Source organism: Lates calcarifer, linkage group LG18, assembly GCF_001640805.2.
Source record: "Lates calcarifer isolate ASB-BC8 linkage group LG18, TLL_Latcal_v3, whole genome shotgun sequence".
NCBI lineage: Eukaryota > Metazoa > Chordata > Actinopteri > Centropomidae > Lates > Lates calcarifer.
This window is the reverse complement of record NC_066850.1, coordinates 1,277,664-1,304,963: the sequence shown is the minus strand read 5'-3', so window position 1 is coordinate 1,304,963 and position 27,300 is coordinate 1,277,664. Positions and strand designations below refer to the sequence as shown.

Here is a 27,300-nt window from a genome sequence, read left to right as displayed (position 1 = left end):
CGTATTACAGCTCAATATCTTAATACTTATGTTAATGCTTAATAATTGTGTAAGAGATTATTTGTTTTTAGTTATTTGAGTAGGAGTCCATGACAGTTGTTGTTTTACACATTGCACTAATGTAATGTTCATTATATTTCCTCCTCCTCCTCTCATCTACCATTCAAAGCCCCCAGTCCCTCCACTGATTCAGCCAGTCTTCATCTGTACCGTCACACAGGTACTGTTACTGTGCAGCATGTTATGAACCACCTGGAGCCAATTAGCTTTAATTACTCTGATACTTCTTCATAATAATAACAGTGAGTGGATGCATCAGTGAGCTAGCTAAGTTAGGTTTGTGAGTCCGTTTAATTCAGGTGATTAATTCAGGTGTCATTCAGCTGATATGAAGTGATGGCCTGAACAATCTGGAAACAAGGTACGAATTTGCTGTGGCTTATCTTAGAAAATATTATCATATCTTTAAAAAACAGCTAAACTGTTGTAGCACGTCTCAGTGAGAACTGAACACCAGCTTAGCTGCGGTTAAGCTAACTTAGCTTTGGTAAGAAATGGTACAAAGTCGAATTTGTCAGCAAAAATATCCCCACACCTGTCATTTAATGAAGATAAAATAATGGTGTTTGGCTGTGAGCAAGTTTAACGTGGGTAAAGTTAAAGTAAGTGAGGCTAAACAGTTATTTTATACGAATAGCTTAGCTAACCCTGCTACTGCTAACTGCTAAACTGAGTTAGCAACTCTTTAAATTAGCATAACGAGAGCCCAGTAAATCAGACTGGACTGTTTTCTCTTCTCAAGAACTAATAGAAAACATTTGAATACGTTTTTGAAAGCTTCTGCTTCTGTTTGCTGGGAGTTGGAGGATTTATTAACATGCAGCCCTAAAACAAATAGTAATAATTGTTGTCATTCACAGTAAACAAAGTGGGTCTGTTATGGATTGACTCAGTGACACCTGCACCAGCCTTCAGTCTGATTTGGAAATCAGACCAAAATCCACTGGAATCATCATTATATGAAGATGAATTTCTCTTGACTTGTTGCCCAGAGTTTTGTTCAGGGGTCCTGACGGGGACTTCAGTGGACCCCCAGCCAAATGCAGGGTAGGTCATTAACATTAATTTCCATATAGCCTACTCATTTGCACAGTGCAGGAAGTGATGTTTGACAAGTTTAGTAGAATAAATCTATTACGTCTGTCCTGTTTAATGCATCTAAACAAGAAAACTAAACTTGTCAGATGTGGTTCCTGGGAGGGAAATTTACCCAGTGTAGAATGTCCTTGTAAATCCTCTTCATTATAACGTTATAATACAGAAACGTGTATGTTTTGAAACTGTAAAAAAAACATCTAATTTTGGCTACGCATTTCTGAATAACACTTATTGTTTAGTCTTCTAATCTTTACTCGTGTGTAGCAGTAAGTATTTTATTAAATGGTTTAATTTTTTAAAATGTATTTTTCCTGTTTCTCTAAGTTTTGGAGGGTGTACCCATCCCCTGTTTTATTTTGCGTTTGCGTCGTGGACTCTTGTGGAGAGCTGTGTCCTCAAAAGGTTGCGCGTTTTGGGGCTAAATCAGCGCTACAACCGTGGCCTTTGGAAAAAAGTTGTAAAATTATACAACTTTTCTTAATGAAAAAATGCCAAATTCTTTCCTTTTTTCGCAGTGTCGCCCTAAAGTGCCGGCATTTCCAGCTGAAATTGGACGTAGAGGGTGCACCTTTGCGCAGAGACTGGTTCAATGCTGAGAGGCTCCTCTGGGTGCACAAAGACAGCGGCTCGCAGAGGAACTTGTTTCAGAGTGAACCGGGGACGCTGGGAGGCGAAATCAACAATCTCCGGACTCGAAGTAGCCACGGCCGCGCAGTTTTACCCCTTTAAACACGCGATCCCACCACCCATCCAAGAAATAGAAGGTAAGGACTTGTTTTTAGTCCGTTTCAGCGGGACCGGAGGGCTGCGGAGCGGGTTAAACCTCCTTCGCTCTGGCTTCCCGAGCATGGTTGTTTTTGCAGAAAATGGCGTCATCGCCCTCTTGTTTCTGCCTGGCCGCGGTGGGGAGAGGAATAGTTTCAGGGACTTGTAGCAGCATCTACGTACCGCGTTTACCCCCTCAAACATCAAATCACTTACTACGATGTGTTCTATTCAATAGTAAACCGTCAAAATACGAGATAGTTCACGATTTCGCTCGGTAGAAGGACGCGCAAAGATGGAAGGGTCACCGGTCCTGTGCGCCAAGCTGCTTCTTGGAAAAGGTGGCACGGAGCCGCAAAACGCAGCGTTTTACATTCATAATAATGCCATCCTCGCCGGCTCTAGGCTAATCGAAATGACCGAGGGTGGTTTGGTGTTATTACCAGAGTGGTGATGGACGTATTTCTGGGAGTGCTGCACCTTGTCTTTGTGTGTATTTTATTCGGGTTAGCTCGTTTTTACGCCGCACTCCCCTGCCATGCTGCAATCGTTATGAGGGGCCTCTCTTTTAACGCCTTGAAAGGTGCATTTTCTACTTGGCTTTTCCTTTGATCAAGTTAAGCTGCCCCTTTGTTGCTCAAAATAGTGGCGTTTTTTAGGCTGACAATATAACCGTGTAAAAAGAGATTTTCGGGGATAATGGGGGCGATGCAAATCGTGCCATGAGAACGAGCGACTGCCCTGCGCTCTGGTTCGCTGCTTGCCAGACGAGGACAGACTGAATGAGATAAAAATAAAAGTCTTTTGGACGAACCACATAGTTTGCACAAAACTGGGGAAGTCCGGCGCTGCGCAATGATTGTGCTGCTGCTTTGCGCAGAGCACAGTGGCAGCTGCTGTAACCGCCGCCACCATTTCGCCGCGATATTTTTTGTGTGTGTTGGCCAACCTTTTGTAAATAGTTGGGGACTCTTGGATAAAAGAGCACAATAGTATTCATGCGGGCCCTTTATGGCCTGTGAATGCGGTCCTAAGTCCCACTCCGGCTGTCCTGTCTCTCCCCGTCAGCTACGTGCATGCGTCCTAGCACTGGCCACCACACATCCACCATAGCGAGGCCACTCGGTTCCCTGTGTACACGCTCTGCTTGGTTCCTCCTGTGACCAAAAGTCGAGGAACGATCGTGAGCTGAGTGTTACGGCACAGGCCGTCACGATCAAATCGAAACAACAGCGAAACATCAGCCACGGAGACAGCACATCGCTCGCTCCGTGCACATTTTTATTAAGTTTCCTGAGTTATGCAACCGCATCCCCGTAGAGCGAACCGCTCATCCGCCTTTATTTACCCGTCACCCACCATCGGATGGATATTTCTGTGTGTAATATCTGGTGAATTGGACCAGTCTCTGTGGCGACGACACTGAATTAGGAAGATATGTCATTTGCAAATCACCCAGTGCCATTTGCGTCACAGCCCGCGGCCTCGCACGCCCATGGGGGGCGATGGAGTTGCAAATGGAGACTGTGTGTGTGTGTGCTGACGCTGCCCCAGCTGAAAGGGAACCAATAGACACGGACTCGGGCGCTTCCACTCTCCAGTACTGCACCGACTTGGGATTCCGTATCAACGCGGAAGATCGTGCAGTTTATACGGGATGGTTATGTTTCCATCGCACCGCCTGGGATGCGTAAGTGGATGCGTACACACACTGGTTAAACCTGCTCAAGGGCTCGACAGGCCAGTCGGAGAGGAGTGTATCCGTCCAGTCCGTCCCTCATGGTGCTTGGTCCATGTGGCTATTGTGGAGTCGCTCATGTGTGGATAAACGTCTCTCCGTCGGATTGCGATGTTACGACCGTAAAACCTTTATTAACAGCGCAGAGAATAAGGTTGGATTATGATTCGGACTCTGGATACACACTCGCGACGTTTTTTTTTTGTTACATCTACAGCGCGCCACGCGTTTGTGGTTTGGAGACGAGCAGGGCGTTTTTATCCAGGAACGTTTTATTTGTTGCTATTGCGCTTTTGGGCACTGCGCATGGTTTCATCCAGCAGAGCTCAGAGGACTTACTCCCTGACAGAAAGTCCTGAAATTCTCAAACTAGGAAGTGAATAAACAGTCAGCATGGAAATCGTGAATATGACCATGTTGTAGTCTATATATATATATATATATAAATATACTATATACATATCTACACCAGCATGGCCACTTCCTGTACTTTGTTAGTTGTTATTGTTATTGCATTGTTATACTTGTAGTTAAAATACCACGTCAACCAACAGAGATCACCACTTGCACTCTGACACATATTCCCTAGGCTAGAGATTGAACCCAATAGGTAGCAGGTAGCCCTGCTGCTACACTATTTTTATCTTTGATAATTTAAGGTTCCCAAATTACTGCACAGCTTGGTGCAACTTTGAACCTGCGTGTGGCTGTTATTTTAGTATGTGATTGTTTGATTGGAAACTTACTTTGCATTGCATATTGACAGAGAACCTGGCTCAGTCTAAGTTCAGACGTTGAGATGGTTCTACTGTGCATGTGTTAAAAGTTAATTAATCCGTTCAGGCCAACGAACCCACTAAAAGCTGTAACACAGCACACGGGCGACTGACACAATGGAGATGACCAGTCTAACCTTGAAGAGGAATATGAATGGATAACTAGGACATGAGTGTAGATAACAAAGTGGGTTATAGGGAACTAAAATAAAATTGGAAAAAAAGAGGAGATCGTCCTGCATATTTCAAACACATCACAGTCGTCGTTCCAGTGTTATTTGCATTCATCCCATTTACATGTCTTATGCCAGCCTCCTGTTATCTCATGAGACTTGGGGTTATAGCACCTTTAGATTAGTCTTCCCATATCACAACAGCAGCTAAGTCTGCCTGGATCTCTACCTTGATGAGGAGCGGATGCTAGCTGCAACAGTGTAATGATGTCAGTGTGTGATTCAGTCAGTGTGATGATGTACTGTTGTGTTCAGTCACTGAGTCAGCTCGTCAAACCAATGCGCAAGTTACGTCAGTCAACAAACCCATTAACCTGCCAGTCATATAACCAGTCAGTAAGGCAAGACAGGGACACTGACAGGAGGACAACTAGGAAATCAGTGTCAGTCAGTCAGTCAACGGATGATCTAGTAAGGCTGTTAGTCAGTCTTATTACCTGCATGCCAGGAAGCTGTGGGCAGATATTTTGAGAGCCCACAAACCAGTTAGGCAGTGCACGACCCTAACCTAAACGGATGCCTTACTGTGTCAGCGGTGAAGGTGAGGGCTGTGAGTTTCCAGCACAGCTCCACCTGTCAACTAAGACCTACTTTTTGCCCACTGTGATAGAGAATGCTCCAACCACTCTCGTAGGATTTACTTATCATTACAGACTTTCCTCCTTTAGATATCTTGCTTTGCCATTTCATTTTGACATCACCATGCACTGCACAGCACTTGTGCTTAATTGTACATTTACATGTCATTTTAGAGGCTGATTTCAAAGATCATGGGCTGTGCTTGCACACCTGGCCTGAAAATGCCCATTATGCACATCCCATAGCTATATTTATTTAAATCTGTGTCCACCTCCCTTCTCCACACTCTGCTGCTACGCTCTCTTTACATTGCTGCGTGCCTGCTGTGGATCAAGGCTACACAGTGTATCATGCAGGCTTTCCCTTCATGTCTAGTTTTGAAGATTCAGAAGCATTTTTTTTTCTTGTGTACCTGCTGTCCTGACACAAAGTGTGTCCTGGATTGATGAAAGTTATCACAGGAAAACAATTGGAGCTTACAGCAGCTTTTAAAAACAGCACATGTTTCAGTCCAATAACTTTGTTGAGCAATGAAATCTAGGTAGAAACTGAAATGTTGCTGTTTGGGAGCCTGAATGCTATTTCTGTAGTTAGGGGTGATGATGGTGTGTATGTGTGTGCGCACCCATGTGTACTGTATGTGTGCAGTTCTTATGTGTGCACCTCTCAGGTATTTTCCCATTTGCAAAGAAATCTCTGTAGGGAATTATCTGTCGCTACAGTGAGTAATGTTTGGGAGTTTCCTAATACAGTCGCATGATATTTCTACACTCAGGACCAGCTGGTGTGTGTGTTTGCATGTTAGCACGTAGGACATTACACTCACCAGCAGTAAGATCATATGTGAAAGTCAGTATAATGTTTATTTTGTGCCACCGACGATTTTCCTGAAGTGGTTTGCTTTTCCCATTTTGTTGATGTATAATTTATTTTTACAGCTGTCAAATACATTGCTCCGCTAAATTAAGCATGTTTAACTTTTTCTGGTGTTGTTTGAGATTTGTGTGTTACTCTCAGTAGCATATAGCTTCAATTCTGTCAGATGAGTTCTATTAGATTGAGGTCTGGATATGCAGTATTGCAGAACAACTTCATCTTGCCCCATTTAAATGTTGAGTTGAATAATGTACCTTTACTTGGTAAAGCTTTACATGGTTTTAAACATATACCATCTATTTTATATTTCATTTTAGATATAGATATTTGTTTGTTTGTGTGGCATTTTACCTAACATACCCACAATGAGAAGCAGACAGACCACAGCAGGACAATTAGCTCCATTTCTGAGATTGCCAACAATTGGAGAACCAAAAGAAGTGCAGTGAAAGGTCAGAGCTACAGAGTATGACCTCTGCTATTCAGTAATATGATGCTGTGTAGGAAATGCTCAGCAAAAAAGGTGTATTTTTTAGTACTGGGGAAACTCTGTCAGTAGGCCACATCATTGTTCCCATCCTCTCTTGTGGTCAGGTGGTATCACTGGTGTGTCTGCTAGCAGTCAGCACTATGTCAGAGTGTGTGGAGTCCCTCCATTAGGAGGAAGTCCTGTCAGACCGCCTCCACACAGCCATTGGTAATAACTATGAGAAGAAATGGACTGCTGCCACACACCAGTTGGCTCTGGAACCACGCAAGCATTTAAATATATACATACAGATATATGCATACATACATAACATACAGCATAGAAGCTGTACAAGATGAAAAGCTAATGTTTCTTTATTCAGTAGACAGTGAAGAAGCTGGGGTTTCACAGAAGCAGAAGTTGGGCTTTTCTGACACGGATTTATCTCATTTGTTGCCTCTGAAAGGGCAAATGAGGATTTGTCTCCCAAAATAAGACGTTCCCAAATGGGAAACGCTTTAACAAATTGATTTCTGTCTGGTATAAACAGAATTCACTATGGATTATCGCTGGAGATGAAACTTAAACATATTTGAAAAAATATGTAGATGGTGCATTTGTGAAATATTGAACAGTGGATGTCAGATGTAGCTTGGTTTGCTGAACGTAGCTGGTGAGCGAAAATAACTTTAAATGTGTCTGGATCATGTGAATTTTGCAACTGGAAATTGTAGGTTTAGAGAAATGGCTACTGATGGAGTGAGTCATGAGTCTGGGTCACTAAGCAGGTAGTTGGTGATTTATTCAGGGCTGCCATTTGCACAGAAATAGAATAAAACCCGATCTGCTCTGCCAACATTACAAACATCCAGTAGTAAGGAGTAAGTGGAGATGCCGACCATCCTCAGATTCTCAGCCTGAGCCCAGGACACCTTCACTCTCATTACCTGAGTCAGAACAGGAGTCACTACTTCACAACCACGTCTGTCTGTTGCCACGGAAACGGGAGAGTCCCTCGTGTTAGCGTGCAGAGTGTATTATTGGCACGCGTGTGTGTGTGTGGCTGGATGTGTTTGTTTTAAACCTTTGTAGTGTATCTAACCCCCTTTTTAAAGTGAGTTAAGGAAATAGTGTGTATGTTCTCAGGTGATTGTCCACACTGGGGTTTTGTAAGCCTGGGTCAGCTCCAGCACACTGCTGCTTGTCAGGTTTTTATGAAACACTTCTCAACACAAGTAATTAGGCTGCTGTTGGTTTTGGGGTTGGGATTTGCAACCTCCCTGATGCTATGGTACACTTAAATGAGACTTAGAATCCCAAGATAAACTTATCTGTTGATTACCATATAAACCTGGTGCAGTAGATGTAAATTAAAGATGTAATGTTTTGGTTTTGACTTGTGTGAAAGCTCAGTTTTACAGAGATGCCCCCTGATGCACAGAGGTTTTAATTCCCATTTGTTTTTGTGTTTTTCCCCATAACGTCTTATTCCTATTCAGGATGACGGGGTGCTAGAGCGCATCCCAGCATGCATTAGGTGAAACACTGAGAAACACCTTCAGCAGGTCACCAGGGGCCACAGAGCCGACAGACTAACACATGATAGTCACTTTCACTCACAACTAAGACCAGAGCTCAGTGTCTGTAGACTGTGGAGGAAAAATCCCACCAACATGGGAAGAACATGACGGAAGAGTCCACTTGAGTTTGAAATTTATCAGTGCTTTTAAGTATTATGTCAACTAAAATTAACTTTTTAAAATGAAGGAATGGGACCTTTTAAATGAGGTTGTTTTTCTGACTTGAGTAGTCAGTAGGGTCCTGATTTCCCATTATAGTTAATGGCTGGTGTTAATCTCCCTCCCTGATATAAATAGAACATGGGAAGGTGCATAATGCATTAATGTGCCTGCTCTTAATTTTGCTAGAATATAAATAATTTTTATCTAATAGTTCTGTTTGAAATGAACCATCTTCATTACAGTTAAATATCACCATACTCTACTTGTAGCATCTCTCCTGTGTCTTCACCTTATACACAGATTTGGTGTTTTACTGCACCTGTGGTTTGTGGCTCCCACAGAGGCCTGTGTAGAATATGCCACTAAATTCAGGTAATATGACACTGGCTAATAGCAACTTTAATTAGCCACATTTGTTTTGGACTGGTGCTGCAGTCCAGTTTCTGACAGGCTGATGTTTCCTTGTATACTCCCCTTTAATTGAGGCTCAGCTCCAGTTGTGCTCATGTCATCATAATGTAACAGCTCCATCATTATAACTAGCCTCTTTTGTCATGTTATTGCATTGTTCCTCATTGGTAATTCTACACCGCTGAATGAATTGGTACAGAAATGTCTCCAACCTGAATTTGGAAGAAAAAAAAGCTCTAGGAACAAAGTATGCAGTTTAAAGTCTGATTGCAACCCTGATTTGTCTACACCGTCTGCACTGGTCTGTGCAAAACAGGAAAAGCAGCTACAGAGCCGTGGCTTACATCTGGTAGTGTGCAGATCTTTGTGGTCTTGCCTTAAACCGACTAATGTCAAGATTATTTGAAACTTTGGTTTGAAATGTGGGCAAATGTTTTCATGATCCTGTGGAGTTGGATGACCAGGTGTTCCTTACTGTGACTGTGTTCTGCAAAGTCATGCATTACATGTGATAGTTAGTGTAAATGTAATAGACATAACTGCACAAAATTTGCAAAATAAACATAAAGCAAAATGACTGAGATCTTGTTAAACTGGCTAAAAACATCAGACCCAGTCAATAGAGAGGGAATGAAAAACTCTGGATTCAGATGCAGGAACGGTGTCATCTGCACTCTCAGTGTTTAGCAATTTTATGTCCTCAAAGTGGATTTGCTGAAAAAGATGTCGTACCCATAGTCTGGACACGGGGTCATGAATTACAGGTGCAGAGGCCTCATTTTTGTTTTAAAGTTCACCCAAAGCTTCCCCTGATTACAGTGATACTTCTGTTTCCAGGACCATACCTGTGTGATAACATGATTTACACAGCTGTTACATAGCAAAGTTTTTAATTTCCCCGCACGAGGCCATAACAGTAACCTGACCTTTGTCTTTTCATATATACAGTGCTTTCTTGTTGACACTGTCCTGGCAGATAAATTGATTTGTGAAGTTGTGTAGTTGTTTTGTTTAATCATCTTACCGCTCCTCTTTGCTTCACCTACTAATCTGGACTCATCTGTGTGCATGCTCTCGTATGGTGGCACAGCTAAATCACAGCCTTCATGTTCTGATACATGTTGAGTTTGGGCGACTCCTCTGTGGGCCCTCGTCTGTGTTGCTTGGTACTCGGTGTCTTGTCTTTTTGGGGACATCACAAGACTACAAAACTTTTTAACTAGAAACATTCAAATGCAAGCTTTGTCTCCCTCTGCTGGAGTTTAAGTGGAAATACAAATACACCCATGTGAGGATATGTCTGTGCACATATTATGGAAGCATGAGAGACCACATTCACTTTTCACCATCAGTATTATTAACTCTATAGTTCAGTTAGTTAAAGTATGAGCTTAAATGGAGCCAATTTTCCTTTTCTGTCTAGTTTCCTTATTATTTTGAATGTTTGTTTCCCCATAGTTTTAGCTTAAAAAACGGTTTCCCTTTCTCATAGTCTGTGCAGTTGTTTTGTGTTGTTTTTGCTGTCTGCTTGCCTTTTATTTTTTTTTCCAAATTTCCAGAAGTCTGGGACACCTGCAGCTCATGTAATCAATCCACCAGTCAGTTCTTGGGGTGTGTAAAGCTTATCCACTGACAAAAATAAGTCTAGACTTACCAGTTGGTTTGCTAACCTTGGTGACAAATAAGACTGCACTTCCTGTAGCCAGGAAGTCCCACAAACGATAAGAGATCAGAAAACGATGAGGCAGCTCGGCGTGCCGTGGTGCTGCTAAAGCATGTTATACAGGTGGCTGTGGCTGAGTTGGATTAAACAGTTTTAACTTAGACCGCCACTAGAGGGCAGCAAACAAATGAATAAATAAATAATATGTGGAGGCTCATGAGCTATTTTTCATATCAAGAAAGGTGAATATGTCCAGGGAAGTGTAATTTATTGCACAGTGGGAGATGCAACATAATGAAAACTGACTATATATATATATATATATATATCTAATGTGCCACTGATAGATTTTATACCAGAGCAGTATACCAACGTGTTGATCCCAGCTCCCAAATATTCCTAGTAGAAATGCTTTGTGTACTTCATATATATGTGTTTGTTGACTACAGTACTTTGCATGAAATTTCTCATTATAAATGTTTTTGTAATGCATAGCTTTACACACACACACACACACATATATATATATATATATATATATATATATATAGTAACAATGTTCCAAGCACTGTAATGTGCTCTGGGAAATGCATGTATACTCATAAGCATAAGCTCTGTGAAGGCCAGAGTATTCATTTTAAATGCACGCAGAGATGATGTGCCTCGTGCAGAGTAATGGTGTAAGTAACATGGGTTTAATTGTCCTGCCAGCAATATGACGTGCTGCCAAATAAGAATTGCGGGAAACTATTACTGTGACCTTAAAATATTCAGTTCTGTTTTATATTTAGATCCAGTTTGTGGCGTGGTGGTTTCTAAGCACTCTACAGCCAGAGAACATATAATGTTTGCTGTGTGTTTCCTAATACATCATTCATGAGTTTCACCAGAAAATATCAGCATGGAAATGTGCTGAGGGTGTGCATTTTGGCAATGTTCTAATGATAACTACTTTGCTTTTGTGTGTAACCTATTAATTTTGTATTTAAAATAAACTGGATCTGCTTATTTTTGCATATGAGAGTATCAGAATATAATAAATACAGCAGATCATAGAACAGCACTGTTTCTGAATATGAAGAACATGAACAACATGCATTTCTACCATGATTACTGTTGTTATGTTTTAGTATTTCCATTATTTTTAAAGCGTAAAAAGCACCTAGTAAAGAGGAATTAGTCCTTTGTTGCTGTATATGAACATTATTATTCTCTTATTCCTAAATGTTTAAGATGTTGCAGCAGGTACATGCTGGCAGTCATTAGCACTGCTGCAGGTAACAGCTGGATTTTAGGAGTAAATCCACACATAACAGTGTAAAGGTGAGATATAAGAAACTGCTGTAATTTCTTATCTGTTTATATATTTTGATAAACTAAGCTGAGATACAGATGTGCACTAGTATTTTCTCTTTTAGAACTCCAGCAGCAGTGCTGTTAATGAAGTGCAGTCCTTGGCTCATGTGGGGTGTTGTTGCAGGTCACAGGTGTGTGCTGGTAGTGAACGTGTGGTGCAGCAGGCCAGTCTTGGCAGCATGGTGAAGGCCCAGAAGTCAACTGGGAGGAAGAGCACTCACTGTCTACGCAGACAGGTACTGAAAAAAAAAAACAAGAGACAACAATGCCTGGATGTTATTGTCCAGTCTTTTTCCCTTCAGATTGTGGAAAACACACCTCTGTTATTTTTTCATGTGTAACACTTTCTGATGTGTTTAGGGTTAATTACAGTATGCACTCAAGATGACACCGTTTTACCTGCATGACAGACAGATATTGTGCTCTAACACCAGGCAAAACAATTAAAGTGATTGTGATAAATCCACATAATTACATTCAGACCATATCTTCCTCACAATCTGCCATTTACTATGATCACAGTAGGATCATAATGAAAGTAACAGATGAGATCATACCTTGATGTGTGCCATATGCCTATTAATATGAGTTATGTTAAATAATAATTGTAATCCACTCTGCTTAATCCAGGTTTCACTTGTCCATTATATTGTTAATTCCCCCATTTTCTAAGAGGAAATTCAGGGCTGGTCCACCTACTCTAATCATTAGCCTTTCTCATGCTTTGTGCTCAGAGCTCTCCAGTGAACAATGGAAAATTAGTCATGATCAGCTGATTGATTGACTGACTGGCACATTAATATGCTAACTGAATGGTGGCACTCCCTGGTGTTTTCCTTTTACTTTTTTCCACTGAGCAGTCATGATGTTTTCTTGCTAGCTGTCTCTTCACACTTTCCTACAGGCCACAACCCGCTAGTTGAGAGAAAACTGTTTGTGTTCAGTGATTATAAGAGGTTGTGTTTGTGTTGCACTGCACAGATGGCTTCACTGAGCATGTGTAACATACTGTTTTATACTATTTTGTGGTTATTTGATTACGCTGTGGCATTCGCAGCGTTTGTGCCTGTTTGCGCGGGGGGTGACACAGTGTCCGAGTGGCCCACTTGTCCCGCGGCGACGGTGCTGTAACGCGCCTCAACAGTGGAGTCATTTATCCCTCTTCAAGGGCAGCAGGGACACCAGGAGTGAGACGGACAGACACAGACAGACAGAGAAAATGAGGACAAATTGGTGGGTGGGAAGAGGAGAAAAGATTGGGGACTTAGAGGAAAAAGAGGTCTGGATAAGACACACACACACACACACACGCTTGCACGTACAGATGACTGTGTGCACAGTGAAGAGTTGATGTGAAGTCACTTATCTGCTGGAGGGTGACTGTGTGCGACAAGGTTAATGTTCCCCTACAAAATCTCTCCATGCTCAGGAGACATGACAGCAACACACACACACACACACACCTACAGTGTGCTGTGGTGACCCCTCTTTTTGTCAGCAAGATGTGTTTTTTCCCCTCTCATTTTTCAAGGACAGATAACTAATCTTTATTAATGACAGACACTCTTTCTGCTGTTGGGTTTATTTCAATATGTCTGATTGTAAAGTATTTAGTTTGGGTGATAGTGTCCTTGTCTGTCCAAGAAAACTGGAAATGATCTGCAGCATTAAACTTGTGTTTATGTTTTATTGACTTACCTACAATCATTTTTCATCCCCTTTTTAATGACTTTTGTTCCTCTGTTTTTGTGGCTCATGTTTTTTATATCTGGTTTCGTTCCCACAGAGTGGCGGTCAGACGGAGATGGAGGAAGGCCAGCTCCAGTCAGACACCCAGCATCAGCCTCAGGCGCAGACCTGTGGAGGGGACCAGTCCTCTGATCAAGCCCAACTCCAGACCTCTGCCTCAGCCGAGGCGCCGTCTGAAAACTGGGACCAGAAGGAAGCTCCGATAGACATCCAGGAAAAGGGCGACTCCGCCACCCAGGCCAAGCCTCTGTGGAAGCCCATTCCCCCACTGCTGCCTGAGCCAGAGAACCACAGGAGCGCCACCTCTGAGACCAGGGACCAGAGCTGCCAGACCGAGGAGCAGCTTCAGCAAACTGGCGCTGGCAGCCACGCTCACATCACAGGTTGGTAAAGTTTCCTCCTGCTGCTTTGGTTCATCCACCTACAGGCTAAAACTGTCAGCCAGGCCTCTGTGCAGCTTCACTGCCAGAGCATTTCAATAAGGCTGGATGTGCAGTCAAATTATAATTAAATGGTTTGTTCTCACAGAGAAAATGGCAGCTGAAAAAAAGAGCTGCCTTTGGCTTTGATCACCACAGTGTGCCCCACTGGTTAGCCTACATTGTCAAATATTTATGAAAGTTTTATTTGGAACATGATTTATTACAGCAGTTTTTTTGTATCACTGTTGTGTTGTTTTGATGGACTTGGAAGTCCATGTCTGCTGGTGTGGAGGCCAAAAAACATTAACACAGCAGGAAATTGGTCCTGACTGACCCAAACGTTTTCAGAAAAATGCTCCTCATTCTAGCACAAGAATGAGAATAAAATCATGACGGTCATTCAGGTCATTCAGGATCAATTTAAAAATTCCATTGTGATCTCTCTCCCTGAAAACTCACTACTGCCACTGCCTGATATAAAGGTTGTTGCTTGCTAATTTCAGCCTACTCATCTCACCTGCTTCTTTCTGAGGTCTCCTTTAAAAACCGCTGTAAATGTCTTCATTCACATGTAAATCCTGCTACTGTGAGTTCATTTGTAACTCTGCTGCTCAGAAAACAGCCGCACCACTCGTAGGAAAAGGAAGCTGTTTGTGCCGACTGCCGTTTTTGATTGGATGATCTTTGACCCTCTTTTGGGAGGGGGGGTTTAGAGGTCTGTCGGTCACTGACCTGCCCCGATGGGATTATAGCAGTTTGCCTGGGAGAGGTGTGGAGGGGGATGGGGACCAGGAAAACACATTCTGTCACACATTAATACATAATCTCCATCTCGCTCTGTGCCAGAACCCCTTACACAGATGTCATTCACATTTCTAGCTCTCTTTCTGTCAGCGTCTTTCTGGGTGTGTCAGTCTGTCTGCTGGGTCTTTTTGTCTTCTGTCTGTCTGTCACTCACACACACACAGACCCACAAACACACACATGGACTGGCGACGTCGCACTGCTCACCATGCAGTGTGGGTTTGCGTACATGTGTATGTACATTCAAACTTTAAAACACGCAAGGTCTCAACTTCTAGTCTTGTTTTCTGAGCAGAAGTAATTTAATCTTGGAAATAAGAAAACCACCAAATATAAAGAAATTCTGTCTGGTTAAAAAAGAAGCAGACAATAATCATTTGATTTATACTTATATACTGTCATAAATGGACAAAACACGGTCGTGTCCAGATTGACAATAGTGCATCTTTGGTAACATAAATTGCAGTTTACAGGCTGTAATTGAAGTCTGTGCTTCAGCACCGAACAAACAGTGGATATTTGTCACAGCTTTGTCACATTGATGATGTTTTTATTTGGAGCTTTGTCCCAGTCATCGCTGTTACAAAGTGCTCTTCTCGTTGCAGAAATGATGTTCTCCCTGTCACCTCCTTTCACATCAATACAATGTGAGAAATGAGACTTAGACACTGAAGGTGATTACAGGGTCTGTGGTGGTGTTTATGAGTTATAATTGCTCTGCTCTTTTTGGCTCTTTACCCGTCTTTCTTTTTACGCCCATCTCTATGAAAAGTGTGTTGTCTGTTTTATAGTGTTGATATAAAAAAAGAAAAAAGAATGGAATCAGGTAGAGTGTGAGCACTTTACCTCCCCACAATCCATCTCAGTAGCCCATTGTGGGTCATGGAGCCACAGTCAGCTTGCATCAATAATGCAGGAGCCAAAGCCCCACTCCTGTTATTTTATATTTAAAGCTTTATACAAAGGAAGAATAAAGTTGTTTGGCCCTGAGATCAATAAGTAAAATAACACTTCTAAAAGAGCATTTGTTCATATTTTTTCAGCCCAAATGTTTTGGACAGTCTGACAAAAACAGAATGAGTCTCCTCTCTGCAGTATTTTAATCCTGATTGTTAAAGATTTGGCAGAAAACAAACCAACCTGTTCTGTTGAGAAAATAAACATCATGCAGGTTTTTGAAGCTAAAATACACCTGACCAAAAAACTGCATGTTTTTATTTAAGTGATGCTTGTATTCACAGTTAGTTCAGAGGACAGTAGTATTGTGATAATTGAATGCTTATAAGTAATAAAGTGAAGATAGTAAAACACACACACACACAACATAACATTAAATCCCTGCCATCATCAGCTGACCCTGCACCCTCCTGTGATTGAGGTCGAGCAAAGGCAAAACCATTTTCCAATACACATCAATAAATGTCCTCCTGGTCACATTCCTGATAAAACAGCATTGTGTATCAGATGCTGCGCTGGCTCTGAACGCTGTTGGACTAAGCACAAAAAAATTGTCATCAGCATGCCTCTGCCCCACACCCCCACCCCCACTGCATGCGTTTCCCAACAGTCCCACTTGATCTTTAGCCGTCTGAACAAGCATCACCGAGAGATTTGATTTGTGAGGATTGTTTTTCATTCTCGCTTTATCGTCTGCTCCCTGCATTTCCCTTCTGTTCACATCAGTGATACAGCCCAAGGAACACCGATCTTAGAAGCAAAAGATAGATGGCCTGCTTTCTTGCAGAATGTGTATGTGAATGTGTGTGTTTGTACTGTGTGTGTGCAACAAGGTATTGAGGTCAGGGTGAATCACTGTCCCATACAGACCTCATTGTCTGGCTGATTGTGCATACACTTTAAGCACACACTTTGTGTCTTACCAGGCCTCCAGAATTCCCAGGTGATGCTGTATTTCACAAAGACTGTCATACTCTGATGTAATTATATGCTGGCTACAATGCAATCTCTCTCCCTCCATCTCTGCATCTAGGTCTCTGTGTTGAGCCTGGAGATCCTCCTCTGCTCCAGCAGCCTCTGCAGACCTCCAAGTCTGGGATTCAGCAGATAATTGAATGCTTCCGTTCAGGTTTGTGTTTGTGTTTTTTTTATTCACAGCTTTCATTTCTTCTTTTTTTAAAAACATATTTGTTGACTCACTGCTTTTACATGTGAGAGGAATGATGCAGTTGCTTGTTGCTTAGATTGATGACATGTTGGAGGTTTGTGTCTGTTGTGAGCAGTCCATCACCTATATCACTTATTCATAATAACAGATTAACAGCAGAAGTGACGTAAAGCACAACATAGCAGTTTTGAAACTGCTGCTTTTTTCTCTTGTTGCTGATGTGACCACACTTGTTTTGAAGCAGCTATGTTAAGCTTAGTGAGACAACCAAAGCTCCTTCAATGGTTGGCACTGCTCCCAGGAAAGGCCACAGTATTGTGGGTCAGCGTGGATATTCCCCTGCTGCTGTGGTCTACAATAATGCTATCTTTACTGAGCCTGTGGCAAGAAAGGGGGCAACAGATACCAGGGGTGTGCAACTCTGAGAGAGGAAGAAAGTGACGTGAGGGGGACACAACAATGTGTGTGTGGCGGCAAATTGCGCAGGTGCTGTCATGTGTGTGAGTCATAGTAACAGTGTGTGCTCATTTCACACACACACAAGCAAAATGTCTAAGAGAGTGTACAATTCATGCTGCTACCGAGGCAGAGGAGTTGTCCTTTTGTGAACAAATATGAGTCAGGTATGGGACAAAGCGCTGAATATCTTCATATGGACTGAACACACGAGTCAGCGTGTTGACGACAGTGATGGAGAGTGAAGTCAGTGACAGCAGGGATGCAAAAGTAGCACTGAATGTAAAGAGAACATCTGGGATTAGGAAAATTTACCCATGATGCCTGTTAGACTGGAAGTTATCAGCACCTCCTCTCTGTTTAACTCCTGTTATCTGCTCCTACCTTACAGAGAGACTTTTTTCCCATTTGAGGCTTTTCATGAAGATATTGTTGCTTAAACATTTCTGTGTACTGATAGAAATCTTGTTTTTTATACTTTTTAAGCCTGAGACTGGGCTCACTGCCAAGACACAGTGTTGCCGACTCCTTCCTAGAAACTACAAGACTAGAAATATAAACAAATGACCAAGGAAACCTGGAGCCATCAGGTCTTGGTGGAATATGACAGGAATTTGTTGCGAGCGCTCCCTTTAGCAAAGGCTTCTTTGTAACACTACAGTGATCAGGGGGTTTGATGACGTTCTACGATATTCTGTGTGTACATGGTGTTTGTCTTCTAATCCTCCCTGAAATCGCTGGAGGTAATCCTCGCCGCTTCTCTTTGTCCCGCAGGCACCAGCCAGCTGAGACACATGCTGCTGAGGGAGGTGGACACCATCTTTGAGTGTAAACTGTGTCGCAGCCTGTTCAGAGGCCTGCCCAACCTCATCACGCATAAAGAGTACTACTGCCTGTCACGGCTGCCCGAATCTGACGGTTAGCGACACAGCACATCAGCATGCGGACACATACGCACATAAAAACATGTCCAGAATATTTTTACTTAGAACCACAGCCCCGGTTCTCAAAGCAAGAAAAAAGATTTAAAAAACACAATAAACCTGATCATAAAATCAACAGGCAGAACAGGTGGAATACAAACACCAGAGCTTTTGTGCATGCTGGGGACATCAAAATACAAACTCACACACACACACACTCTGTGAACAAGCCAGGGATCAAACTTGACTTCACTTAGGTTAGTTTACACACACACACACACACACAAAAACTTAGGAAAAGAATCACTGATTAGCTCAACGTTTCCTGAGGTGTTTCCACATTTTACATTCTCATTCTGCCTCTCCAGGGTTTCTTCTCCCTCTTTCACACCATCTGTCTTCTACTCATCATTCCTCTCTTATCTCCTCTGTCTGTGCACAGCTCTTTTTCTTTCCCTCACACACGTTCACACACAATCTCTCGTGCACGCTGTAACATCTTCAATCTGTCAATCATTTCCCTTACCCAGAGTGCAGTTCCTGCTCTGCTCTTCCCTCGTATCACTAAGGAAATTGACTTTGATCTTGTGCCATTAGTGTTTTATCTACCACTCATTAGCCACAGTATGTGTCCTTGTCTCTATTCTTTGCTCCTTAGAAGTGATAGGAGGCATCGAGAGAGGCTGAAGCATAGGAGACTCTTGAAGTAATTTCTCTGTTAACTTGCTCCTCCTCTGTTCTCCTCCTAAGAAAAATCAATCTCAACACAAACGGTCAATTATATTTTGCTCAGTTTATCCGCTGTAATGATCACTGTTAAAAAAAAGAACTTTGTTTCATCTGCTTGTGGTTTAATTAAGTTGTTCCTTGCATCTGTGACTTAATTTTTCTCAATCAAGATCTCATTACTAGTGGCCGAATGAGCACTGTATTGTTATTTTGATTAATGACTTAATTGGCATCTGTTTTTCACCGTTGAGGCTCTGGGCATTCATTGTGAGGTTACTGGATAAACAAAATGTTTTTTCTTTGAAACACTCAGTATTTCACCGGCCGACCCTGACAGTGGATTTATACAGTCTCCAGTGATGATTTGTGGCCCGCTTTTAAAGTGCCTCAATTTCAAATCTGTCTCTCTCCTGCTTTAAAGAATTCTCTAAAAGATACTTTCACATTTACTAAGAGAGGAATATCCACAGCAAGGAGGCTGCAGAAGGGAGAAATAATTGAATTCACAATAAATTCTCTAAAATCACTAAAAGCTCTGTGCAGATAAACGTATGTGCCGAACTAAAAGCGCACAAAATGTTTTGTAGCGCTCTACCCTCGTCTCTTCAGTGCATAAGTGAAGTTACAGAAACCCGCACACATTCTAACGGTAGCAGACTTTTTCTTTCATTTGGCCGTCTTTGGTGGCTTTTTTAATTCTTTCAGCGACACAAAAGGAAATTGGCGAAAAGAGGTTGTCTGCCCTTTGTGAGATGATGCTGTGTTGTTAGGTTTTGGAGTTTTTATCCGAGGCCTGTGCACAGGTTGGGCTTCAGTGTCCTGCTCAAAGACATTTTGAGAGGATCCACTGGCTGTTGATGCACGTTTGTATCTTACAAACCATCAGACTACGTGTCAAATGAAGAGTTCACAGCTAAATGAATTACTAACACGCTGTATGATCAGGATAACTTTCCTCTAATTAAAATCTATTTCAGGTTCACTCGTTTATTATCTGCTCCCTAAAGACTAAACGTAACCTTTTGACAGATGTTATCAGTAAAACATGGCTGGAAGGAAACCTGTAACCTGTTTCTAGGGTCGCCAGGTGACGACAGGCAGAGTGTAGCCATGAAGGATTTACTGGACGCCATATATCCCAGAGCTGACCGACCTGACTACGTGGTCCGACTGGAGCCCATTCAGACCACTAATAAGGCAGTGTTCCAGTACCTCACCACGGAAGAGGAGCTGGCTAGATATCCATCACACACTCCCAGGTCAGTGGTGAGGGAGAAAGAGGCATTATACCTTTTAAAATGTACAGGACAAACTGCTCCCATGACTCTGACATTATGTTTCCACGTCCTGCACAGTGCCAGAGAGAGTCCAGTAGCATGGGAGGGAGAAGCAGTGGAGGGTGTGGACAACAGCCAGGCGAACCAGCGAGGTGGACCAGAGAGCCACAGCAGCCCGGGACACAACCAGGGACAGAGGAGGTGGGAGGCCGAGGAGGAGGCTAAAGAGGAGCAGCCGCCGCCTGAAGACGAGGGGTCCACCAGTGGGGTAGGTGCCTGGACACGTCACGAGTAAACAGAGTCAGTGCAGAAACACCCATCACTGCTGAGACCTGTTGTGGTCAGTCAAACCCCTCTCCTCTTTGTTCTCTCTTCAGGTGGAGGATGTGACAATCTCCTGTTGTCTGTGTGGTCAGGACTTTAACTCGCGCCGCAGCATCAGGCGTCACTGCCGCAAAATGCACCAGACCAAACTGGAGGAGCTCCGAAAGTTCACAGAGACGCGAACAGTTCCCACAAGCCTGCTCTCTATGGTGAAAGGTAAATGTTAACACAGCATTCAGAATCAGCTCTATAGAAGTGTTAGTATTGTCAGTCGTATTCCCGAGTGAATTATCATAACGACTATGATTATTCTTGATGCTGGAGGTCGGCCGAGGACTCTCAGCACACCTACTGGAAAATCCTGCCCAGTGTGCCTCAAAACCTTTGCTACCAAAGCCAACGTGCGGCGTCACTTTGACGAGGTGCACCGCGGCCTGCGGAGGGACACCAACACGCCCAGCATCGCCTCGCGGCCCGGACAGCCCTTCTCCCTGGAGGTCACGCCTCCCAGGAAGAGCAACAATTCCTCTCCAACCCGTGGCCACAGCTCCAAGTCCGCCCCCGTGAACTCTAAAACGACGCCTTCAAACCAAAACCAAGCCAAACCTCAGACTCCGCTCCCAGCCTCTTCGCAGGCCAACCAGGCCTCATGTCGCTGCACGCTCTGCAAGAGGAACTACAGCTCTCAGGTTGGTTTGTTGCACTGCTGGAATTCAGGAGCTTTTCTAGCCTTTGTTCTCTTCACTGTCTAATTTTATCTGTGTATTTCAGCTCATGTTGAAGAGGCACATGCGTATTGTCCACAAAATATACAGCATCAAAAGTAACAGGTCTGCTGCCACGCCCTCCGCTGCCACCACAGCAGCTACTCCTAACAGCAGCAGCAGCGCCAACTTAGGCCCAAGCAACAACATCCGAGTGAAAGAGGAAGCAGTGGAGCCGTCAGACGAAGACGACGACGAGGATATGGACAGCAGTCCGGCCCCGTCTCCGAGTGACAGCACCGGGACAGCTAAAGCTGCATCTGTGGCACACAATGCCATGAAGGTGAAGGAGGAGGAAGCCCCATCGAGCCCAAAGATGATGTCATCCTTATCTTCATCATCTTCCCGCGGAGGCAGCATGTGCAGCGGGAGCGTCGCCGCCAAAATGACCAAGCTGTCGGTGGGTTTTGACTTCAAGCAGCTGTTCTGCAAACTGTGCAAGCGACAGTTCAGCTCACGCCAGAACTTAACGAAGCACATCGAGCTGCACACGGACGGGAACGACATCTTCATTAAGTTTTACCGCTGCCCCCTCTGTCGCTACGAGTCGCGGCGCAAACGTGACGTCCTGCGCCACGTGACCGTAGTCCACAAGAAGTCGTCGGCGTATCTAGCTAAGATCATGCCCAAACTGGAGAGCAGGGCGGTGAAGAGGCTGGCCGAGGTCGTCCTCAACAGCACGAGTCCCAACAAGAGGACAAGCAGCAGCGTCAAAGAGGAGCTGAACGGACGTCACGCCTCTTCGTCCTCCTCCTCCTCCCCTTCGCCTCCCGTCACACGTAAACAGGAGTGCTCCACGCCCGCCCCACCCCCATCTTCAGCCTCCTCCTCCTCCTCTGCATCTTCCTCCGCCCCGCCCCCCGCCCCCGTCACTCGTAAACAGCAGGAGCTCTCGTCAGCAGCGTTCACCCCGTCCCCTCCCGTCACCCGCAAGCAGGAGAGACAGCAGACCCACCAGCACCGCCCCGTCAGCCCGCCGCTGACCCGCCGCAGCGAAAAACACACACACCAACGCAACTCCTCCTCCTCCACCACCACCTCGCCCAGCAACCAGGCGCCACACACCCGCCGGCACGACGCCCAGTCGGAGAGCAGCAGCACGGGGACGTCGTCCACCGAAGTCAGAGTGACCAAGAATTTCTCCCTCCACGCTTGTGACCAGTGTGGACGAGCTTTTGCCAAGAAGGTATTTGGTTTTCAGTTTCTCACACAGCATTAAATCCTAAACTGTCCTGAGCAGTCGTTTCCATTCCTCTAACCAAGCAGTGAAATGAAAAGTCAAATAGCTGATTGAAATTGAGTTGAAAATCAGTCAGGATTGATGATAAATGAATCATTAAAAGTCATTTTCAAGCAAAAACTGAAATAGTCTCTGTTTCCAGTGTCCTCAATGTGAAGATTGACTGCTTCTCTGCTTCATATCTTTTTAAATACGATCAGAGGGGTATTATTCACTCAGTATCTGTGTTCTGCCTGCAGTGTGATATTAAAGAGATGTAAACCAGCAGTGTAACTTCATGTAATGCAAAAAAAACAAACAAAAAAATCCATTTGCATACATCTGCATACATCTGCATACTGTATGGATTATTCCTCAGATGATGATGTCTGTGAATTGTTTTTGTCAGTTGTACCTGGAGTCTCACAAGCGAAGCCATCGTAACGCAGCGACAGCAGCAGCCAGCAGGAGGAAAGGAGTCAGCACCCGCTCCAAATCCCTGGTCTGGTGAAAGACACAGCGTAAGAATAAAGAGGGTTTACCTGCATTACAAGGACTCTGCCTCGTCATCGCCGTCTGTCTCTCCTCTCACTGTTTGCTTTTTCTTTTCTTTCGCCTCTGAGCTGCACTGAATTTCTTCCTGTCTTGTTTTCTCTCTCGCTGTGTATTCAGAACAGAAAAAGACACGCTGCCTTATGGTGTGTACCTCAGCAAGTTTGTGAATGTGTGTGTGTGTGTGCTGGTGTTTGTGTTGTGATACGAGTTTCCTTAGTGTATGTTTGTGTTTGTGTAGAGGACCATTTCCTATGGCAGAGATGAGGAGCCACAATCATTCTCCAGCCTTTAATCGTCCACTCAGCACATTTACTGTAAATCTGTGCTCATTAGAAATCTTCCTCATTGTCTGACTCTCGCTGTTTTCTTTGCATCTTTCTTGATAATTACCCCCCCCCTTTTATCTCTCTTGATCCTTCCCCTCATGGTCTGTATTCTCTTCTTTCTTTTCGTCCCCTCTTGTCCTCATGTTGTTCTTCTCTCTGCTCACAGTCTGCCGGGGATAATAGACGAGCGAGCCGCTAACAACGAAGAAGCCAATCAAAACTTTCAGTTGGAAAAATAATGGACGAGTGGAAGGAGCACAGAGCAGAGATGAAGGAAACGAGAGAAAGAATGGAGCACGACAGGAGCGAAGTACAAAGGATTTTCCTCCTTTTGCTCAAGAACCAAATATGTTGTTGGAATCTGACATTTTTTGTATAGTGTCATTATGAAGCCAGCCAGCTCGCTGGATGGTGGCGCTGCTATCGACGGAGAAACTGCTCACTACTGCTGCATTTATCTGTGTTTATATACTACAGTATGTAAATATAGGTCATATGCAGATGACTGATTTGTACTGCTTTGCTCTCAGTAAGCCGCCTTTAGCAAAAGGATGAAGGTACAGTAAACTATGGAAGAGTGTGTGTGTGTGTGTGAGTGTGTGTGTGTGAGGGAGGGAGTCAGAACTGGATCCTCCACAGGAAACTGACTGGAAACTTTTTTTTTAAGAAGAAGAAGCAGAATTTGATTTGACCCTTAACAGTCTCACAGAATCTATTTGACTCCCTCACTATTAGCATTTCAAATCATCTCCTCGTTATATTCAGACCTGATGAATGATGTTTAGGATGGTAACAATCTGATATACTCAAAACCACCCAGCAGATGATCAGAAAATACATTTTCATCCCCTGCCTTTCTCTGCACTGTTTCACTGTGTAACAGAAAACAGCTGAAGTCGAGCTGCCTGCCTTTATCTTCTCATGTAAATGTTTCCTCACACATCTCTGTTTGTAATGTTCCTCATGCTCGCAGCCCACAGTCTTATTTAACAACCTGTTGTATCTGATTAGCAGTGACCAACAGCAGGCTCCCAAGTCTTGCATTAATTACAGGAGGTACGGTCAGAATAAGGGAGAGCTCAAACTGTATTTGCAGTAGAATTGTGTGTGGACTATTTCTATCAAGTTCCAGTTTGCTCACATTTCACTGTTATTTTCTGCCTCTGTCTTGTTTTACCTCTGTGTATGAGCTAACTCAGAAACCTGGTTATAAGAGACCCATCAGTCTGTGAAGTGTGCAGTGAGGCAGCCTTAAGGAAAACAGTGACACCTTCACTCACATAATAATGAAAATCACTCACATGGGACTTCTTATGATAAAAACACCATAAGGTGACACAGTGATAATATGACACTAACAGGTACTTAACAGATTAAATAACATTGGCTGTTCGTTCATTCATTTTCCTCCAAATATAGATTATTTTATAACCTCAGCTGTTAACAGGCAAAACACACGTGATGAATTTCCTGAAAGCAGAAACGACCCCAGATATCACCAGGATGATGTCCAGAGAGACGTCAGTGTTACTGTTCTGTGTTTCCCACCTCTCACGCCTTTAGTCACTTTCTGGCCAATCAGAGCAACAGTGCAGCATCGTAGCGTCTTGGATGTTAGTGAGTCTCACCTGTGAGCAGCAGCAGGTTTGAGCTGGTTGGGAGTCTTCTGAGGGCCAAAACGTTAGAATAGGAAGGCTACATGCTTCTTTGGAGCTGGAAACTTTGCTTCTCCTGACTTGAAAGTTTACATTTAACATTTTGTTCCATAAACAAAAAAACTGCAAGGGCGTGTTTAAATAAACTCTGTGAACTTTTCTTTTTATCCTTACCAATATAATAACCATTTTTTAGACTAAATGCTGCATCAGTTCCTTTTAAAATGGGCTTTCATGTACTCAAACTTAACGGGGCTGCAGTCGTTTGATCACAGCTCCCAGAGGTAGTCTTTGAAACACTGGCATATGCAGAGAGTTGGACAGGAAGGATTCAGGAAGACCAAATGTAGATTTGTCTTAATGTTCAAACAGAAAGCCATGAAATGGAACAAAACCAGAAGAAAGGAAAGACCAAACTTTATTTTTATAACTGAAAACGCTAACGCGACAAGGTCTTGAAACATGTATATATTCATCCTACATGGATGGTATAAATAATAGTTATAATATAGTTGTACTTAACTGTTGGTTGACCATATGCTTCAAACATGTCTGACTAGTTACCACTCTGTCACTGTTTAATATGGAGGCGAGTTTGCGTTGTTCCACGATTAGTTGTCGTCTTTTTTTTGTATCATTCCTTTTCAAAGAGGACGTGTCGTGAAGAAAACAGGAATCAAACCTCAAGAGACTCTTAGGACTTTTTTAAAATTTTGTCATTTTCTTTCATCATTAGTTGTAACATGTTACGCTCACATTCTAGAGAACCAGAGAAGAGTTAGAGAAACCTTTCAGATGTGACAAGAATGTTTAAACCAACCACTTAATAAATAAAAATGTACTGCTCCAAACCTCAGAGGCCAGTTTTGTGTCGCTTTGTTTTTTTGTCGTTGGACATGAGTCATATGCTTCCATCAGTCATGTTTGTTTACTGCGTTTGCAGAGAGGAGATTTCATTTGCTTTCACAGGAATGACTTATTCAGACGTTTACATTTTCACTCATTTTTTGAGATTTCTAGTTTCTTCCCACGTGATTTCCTGTGCTGCAGTACGTCATTGCATTTGATATCTCAAAGAGTGACAGGAGGATTTGTGTCTGTGACGTCAGTAAGAGACATTGGATATTGACTTGCCTGTAGAGAAAGGAATCAATGCAGAATATCCTCTGGTAGCATGAGTGAAGTATGAATTCAGAAACAGCTTAAAACCACATATTTGTATTGCATTTTAATGTGTTGGAGAATGATGACGCAGTCAGGATTATTCATGCCTCATCTCTGACTCAAAGGTCCTCTTACTGTCTTTTTTACTTCAATCTCCATAAGAGTCTTCATCAATCGCTGTGCTAACTTCAAAGGAGCCCAGTGTTTGAAAGAAGCTTTGCTGGAGACCATGTGGACCAGGGATCATCAGGGGCCAGTGTCATCTGCTATCTAAGCCTCAGGTCCTTCACTTAACCCACACTGTAAGGATACTCCATTACATGGATTCACAATGTTACATAAGTAAAAGTATATTACTGAGCTCATTCTGTAATAATGCATTATATTATGTAATTTTAAAAAGTATAAAGTACCATGAAATGAAGTTAGTGTTCAGCTCCTCCTCTGTGCCTTTAAGGACAACAAGCTGTTGCAATTACATGACTTCCGCCACGAGATGGCGCCATTGCACCGCGTCGCCTTTCCTCCCCCACCTCCCTCTCCCTCTCTCCCTCTCCCTCTCCCTCTCCCTCTCTCTCTCTCCCTCTCCCTCTCTCTCTGCAGCGGCCAAAGCCACAAATTGGACATGTTGCGCACAATCTTCCACATTGTCACATGAGAGAACACCCGGGTCTGTTTCGATTGCCTGGTTTCTCACTCCACACGGCTTATCAAATTGTTATTACACAGCAGATGGGATGCGGTTCATTTATTTAATTCCATTCAGCACCAAAAGCCACGGCGCTCTGGTTTTACGGGGGGGGGTCAATGGGCGCAGTAAAAATGGATTGAAGTTTAGGAAATTAAAGAGTGTGGCGCAACGCCTGTGTGAGCATATTTTGATGACTTATTAATGTGTTCAAACATCCAAAGCCCTCTATTGTGGAAACTATCGATCCGATTGATTGGTAATAAACTTGATTGAATGGGTGGAGGTGCAATTAGACGATGATTTGGTGACGGCGCGTGTAAATACATATGTTTCATGTGGAGTGTGTGTGTG

General features: G+C 43.3%; 1 protein-coding gene across 4 annotated transcripts; it reads left to right on the top strand.

Annotated features, from left to right (window-relative positions):
* Positions 1–143: 143 nt before the first annotated feature.
* On the top strand, positions 144–25,950 carry znf800b (zinc finger protein 800b). Of its 4 annotated transcripts, none has more exons than XM_051077646.1 (14): positions 144–220; positions 921–1,107; positions 1,674–1,922; positions 11,891–12,002; positions 13,553–13,898; positions 16,732–16,827; positions 18,097–18,240; positions 20,053–20,233; positions 20,330–20,519; positions 20,629–20,791; positions 20,900–21,264; positions 21,347–22,525; positions 22,968–23,079; positions 23,606–25,950. In XM_051077646.1, the coding sequence occupies exons 4-13, from the start codon at positions 11,946–11,948 to the stop codon at positions 23,067–23,069; spliced, it is 2,823 nt and encodes a 940-aa protein (XP_050933603.1). In that variant the 5' UTR covers positions 144–220; positions 921–1,107; positions 1,674–1,922; positions 11,891–11,945; the 3' UTR covers positions 23,070–23,079; positions 23,606–25,950. The 4 variants fall into 4 exon arrangements, with proteins under 4 accessions (XP_050933603.1, XP_050933602.1, XP_050933604.1 ...); XM_051077645.1 differs by lacking the exon at positions 144–220 and adding an exon at positions 313–421; XM_051077647.1 differs by lacking the exons at positions 144–220; positions 11,891–12,002 and adding an exon at positions 313–421.
* The last annotated feature ends 1,350 nt before the right edge of the window (positions 25,951–27,300 follow it).

Bases quoted from the DNA above. Each gene is read 5' to 3' on its own strand.
- znf800b (XM_018685146.2), top strand. From the start codon at position 3,429: ATGGAGTTGCAAATGGAGACTGTGTGTGTGTGTGCTGACGCTGCCCCA. The intron at 18,241-20,052 runs GTTAGCGACACA...ACCTGTTTCTAG, and splicing joins ACGGCTGCCCGAATCTGACG to GGTCGCCAGGTGACGACAGG. The intron at 20,520-20,628 runs GTAGGTGCCTGG...TTCTCTCTTCAG, and splicing joins ACGAGGGGTCCACCAGTGGG to GTGGAGGATGTGACAATCTC.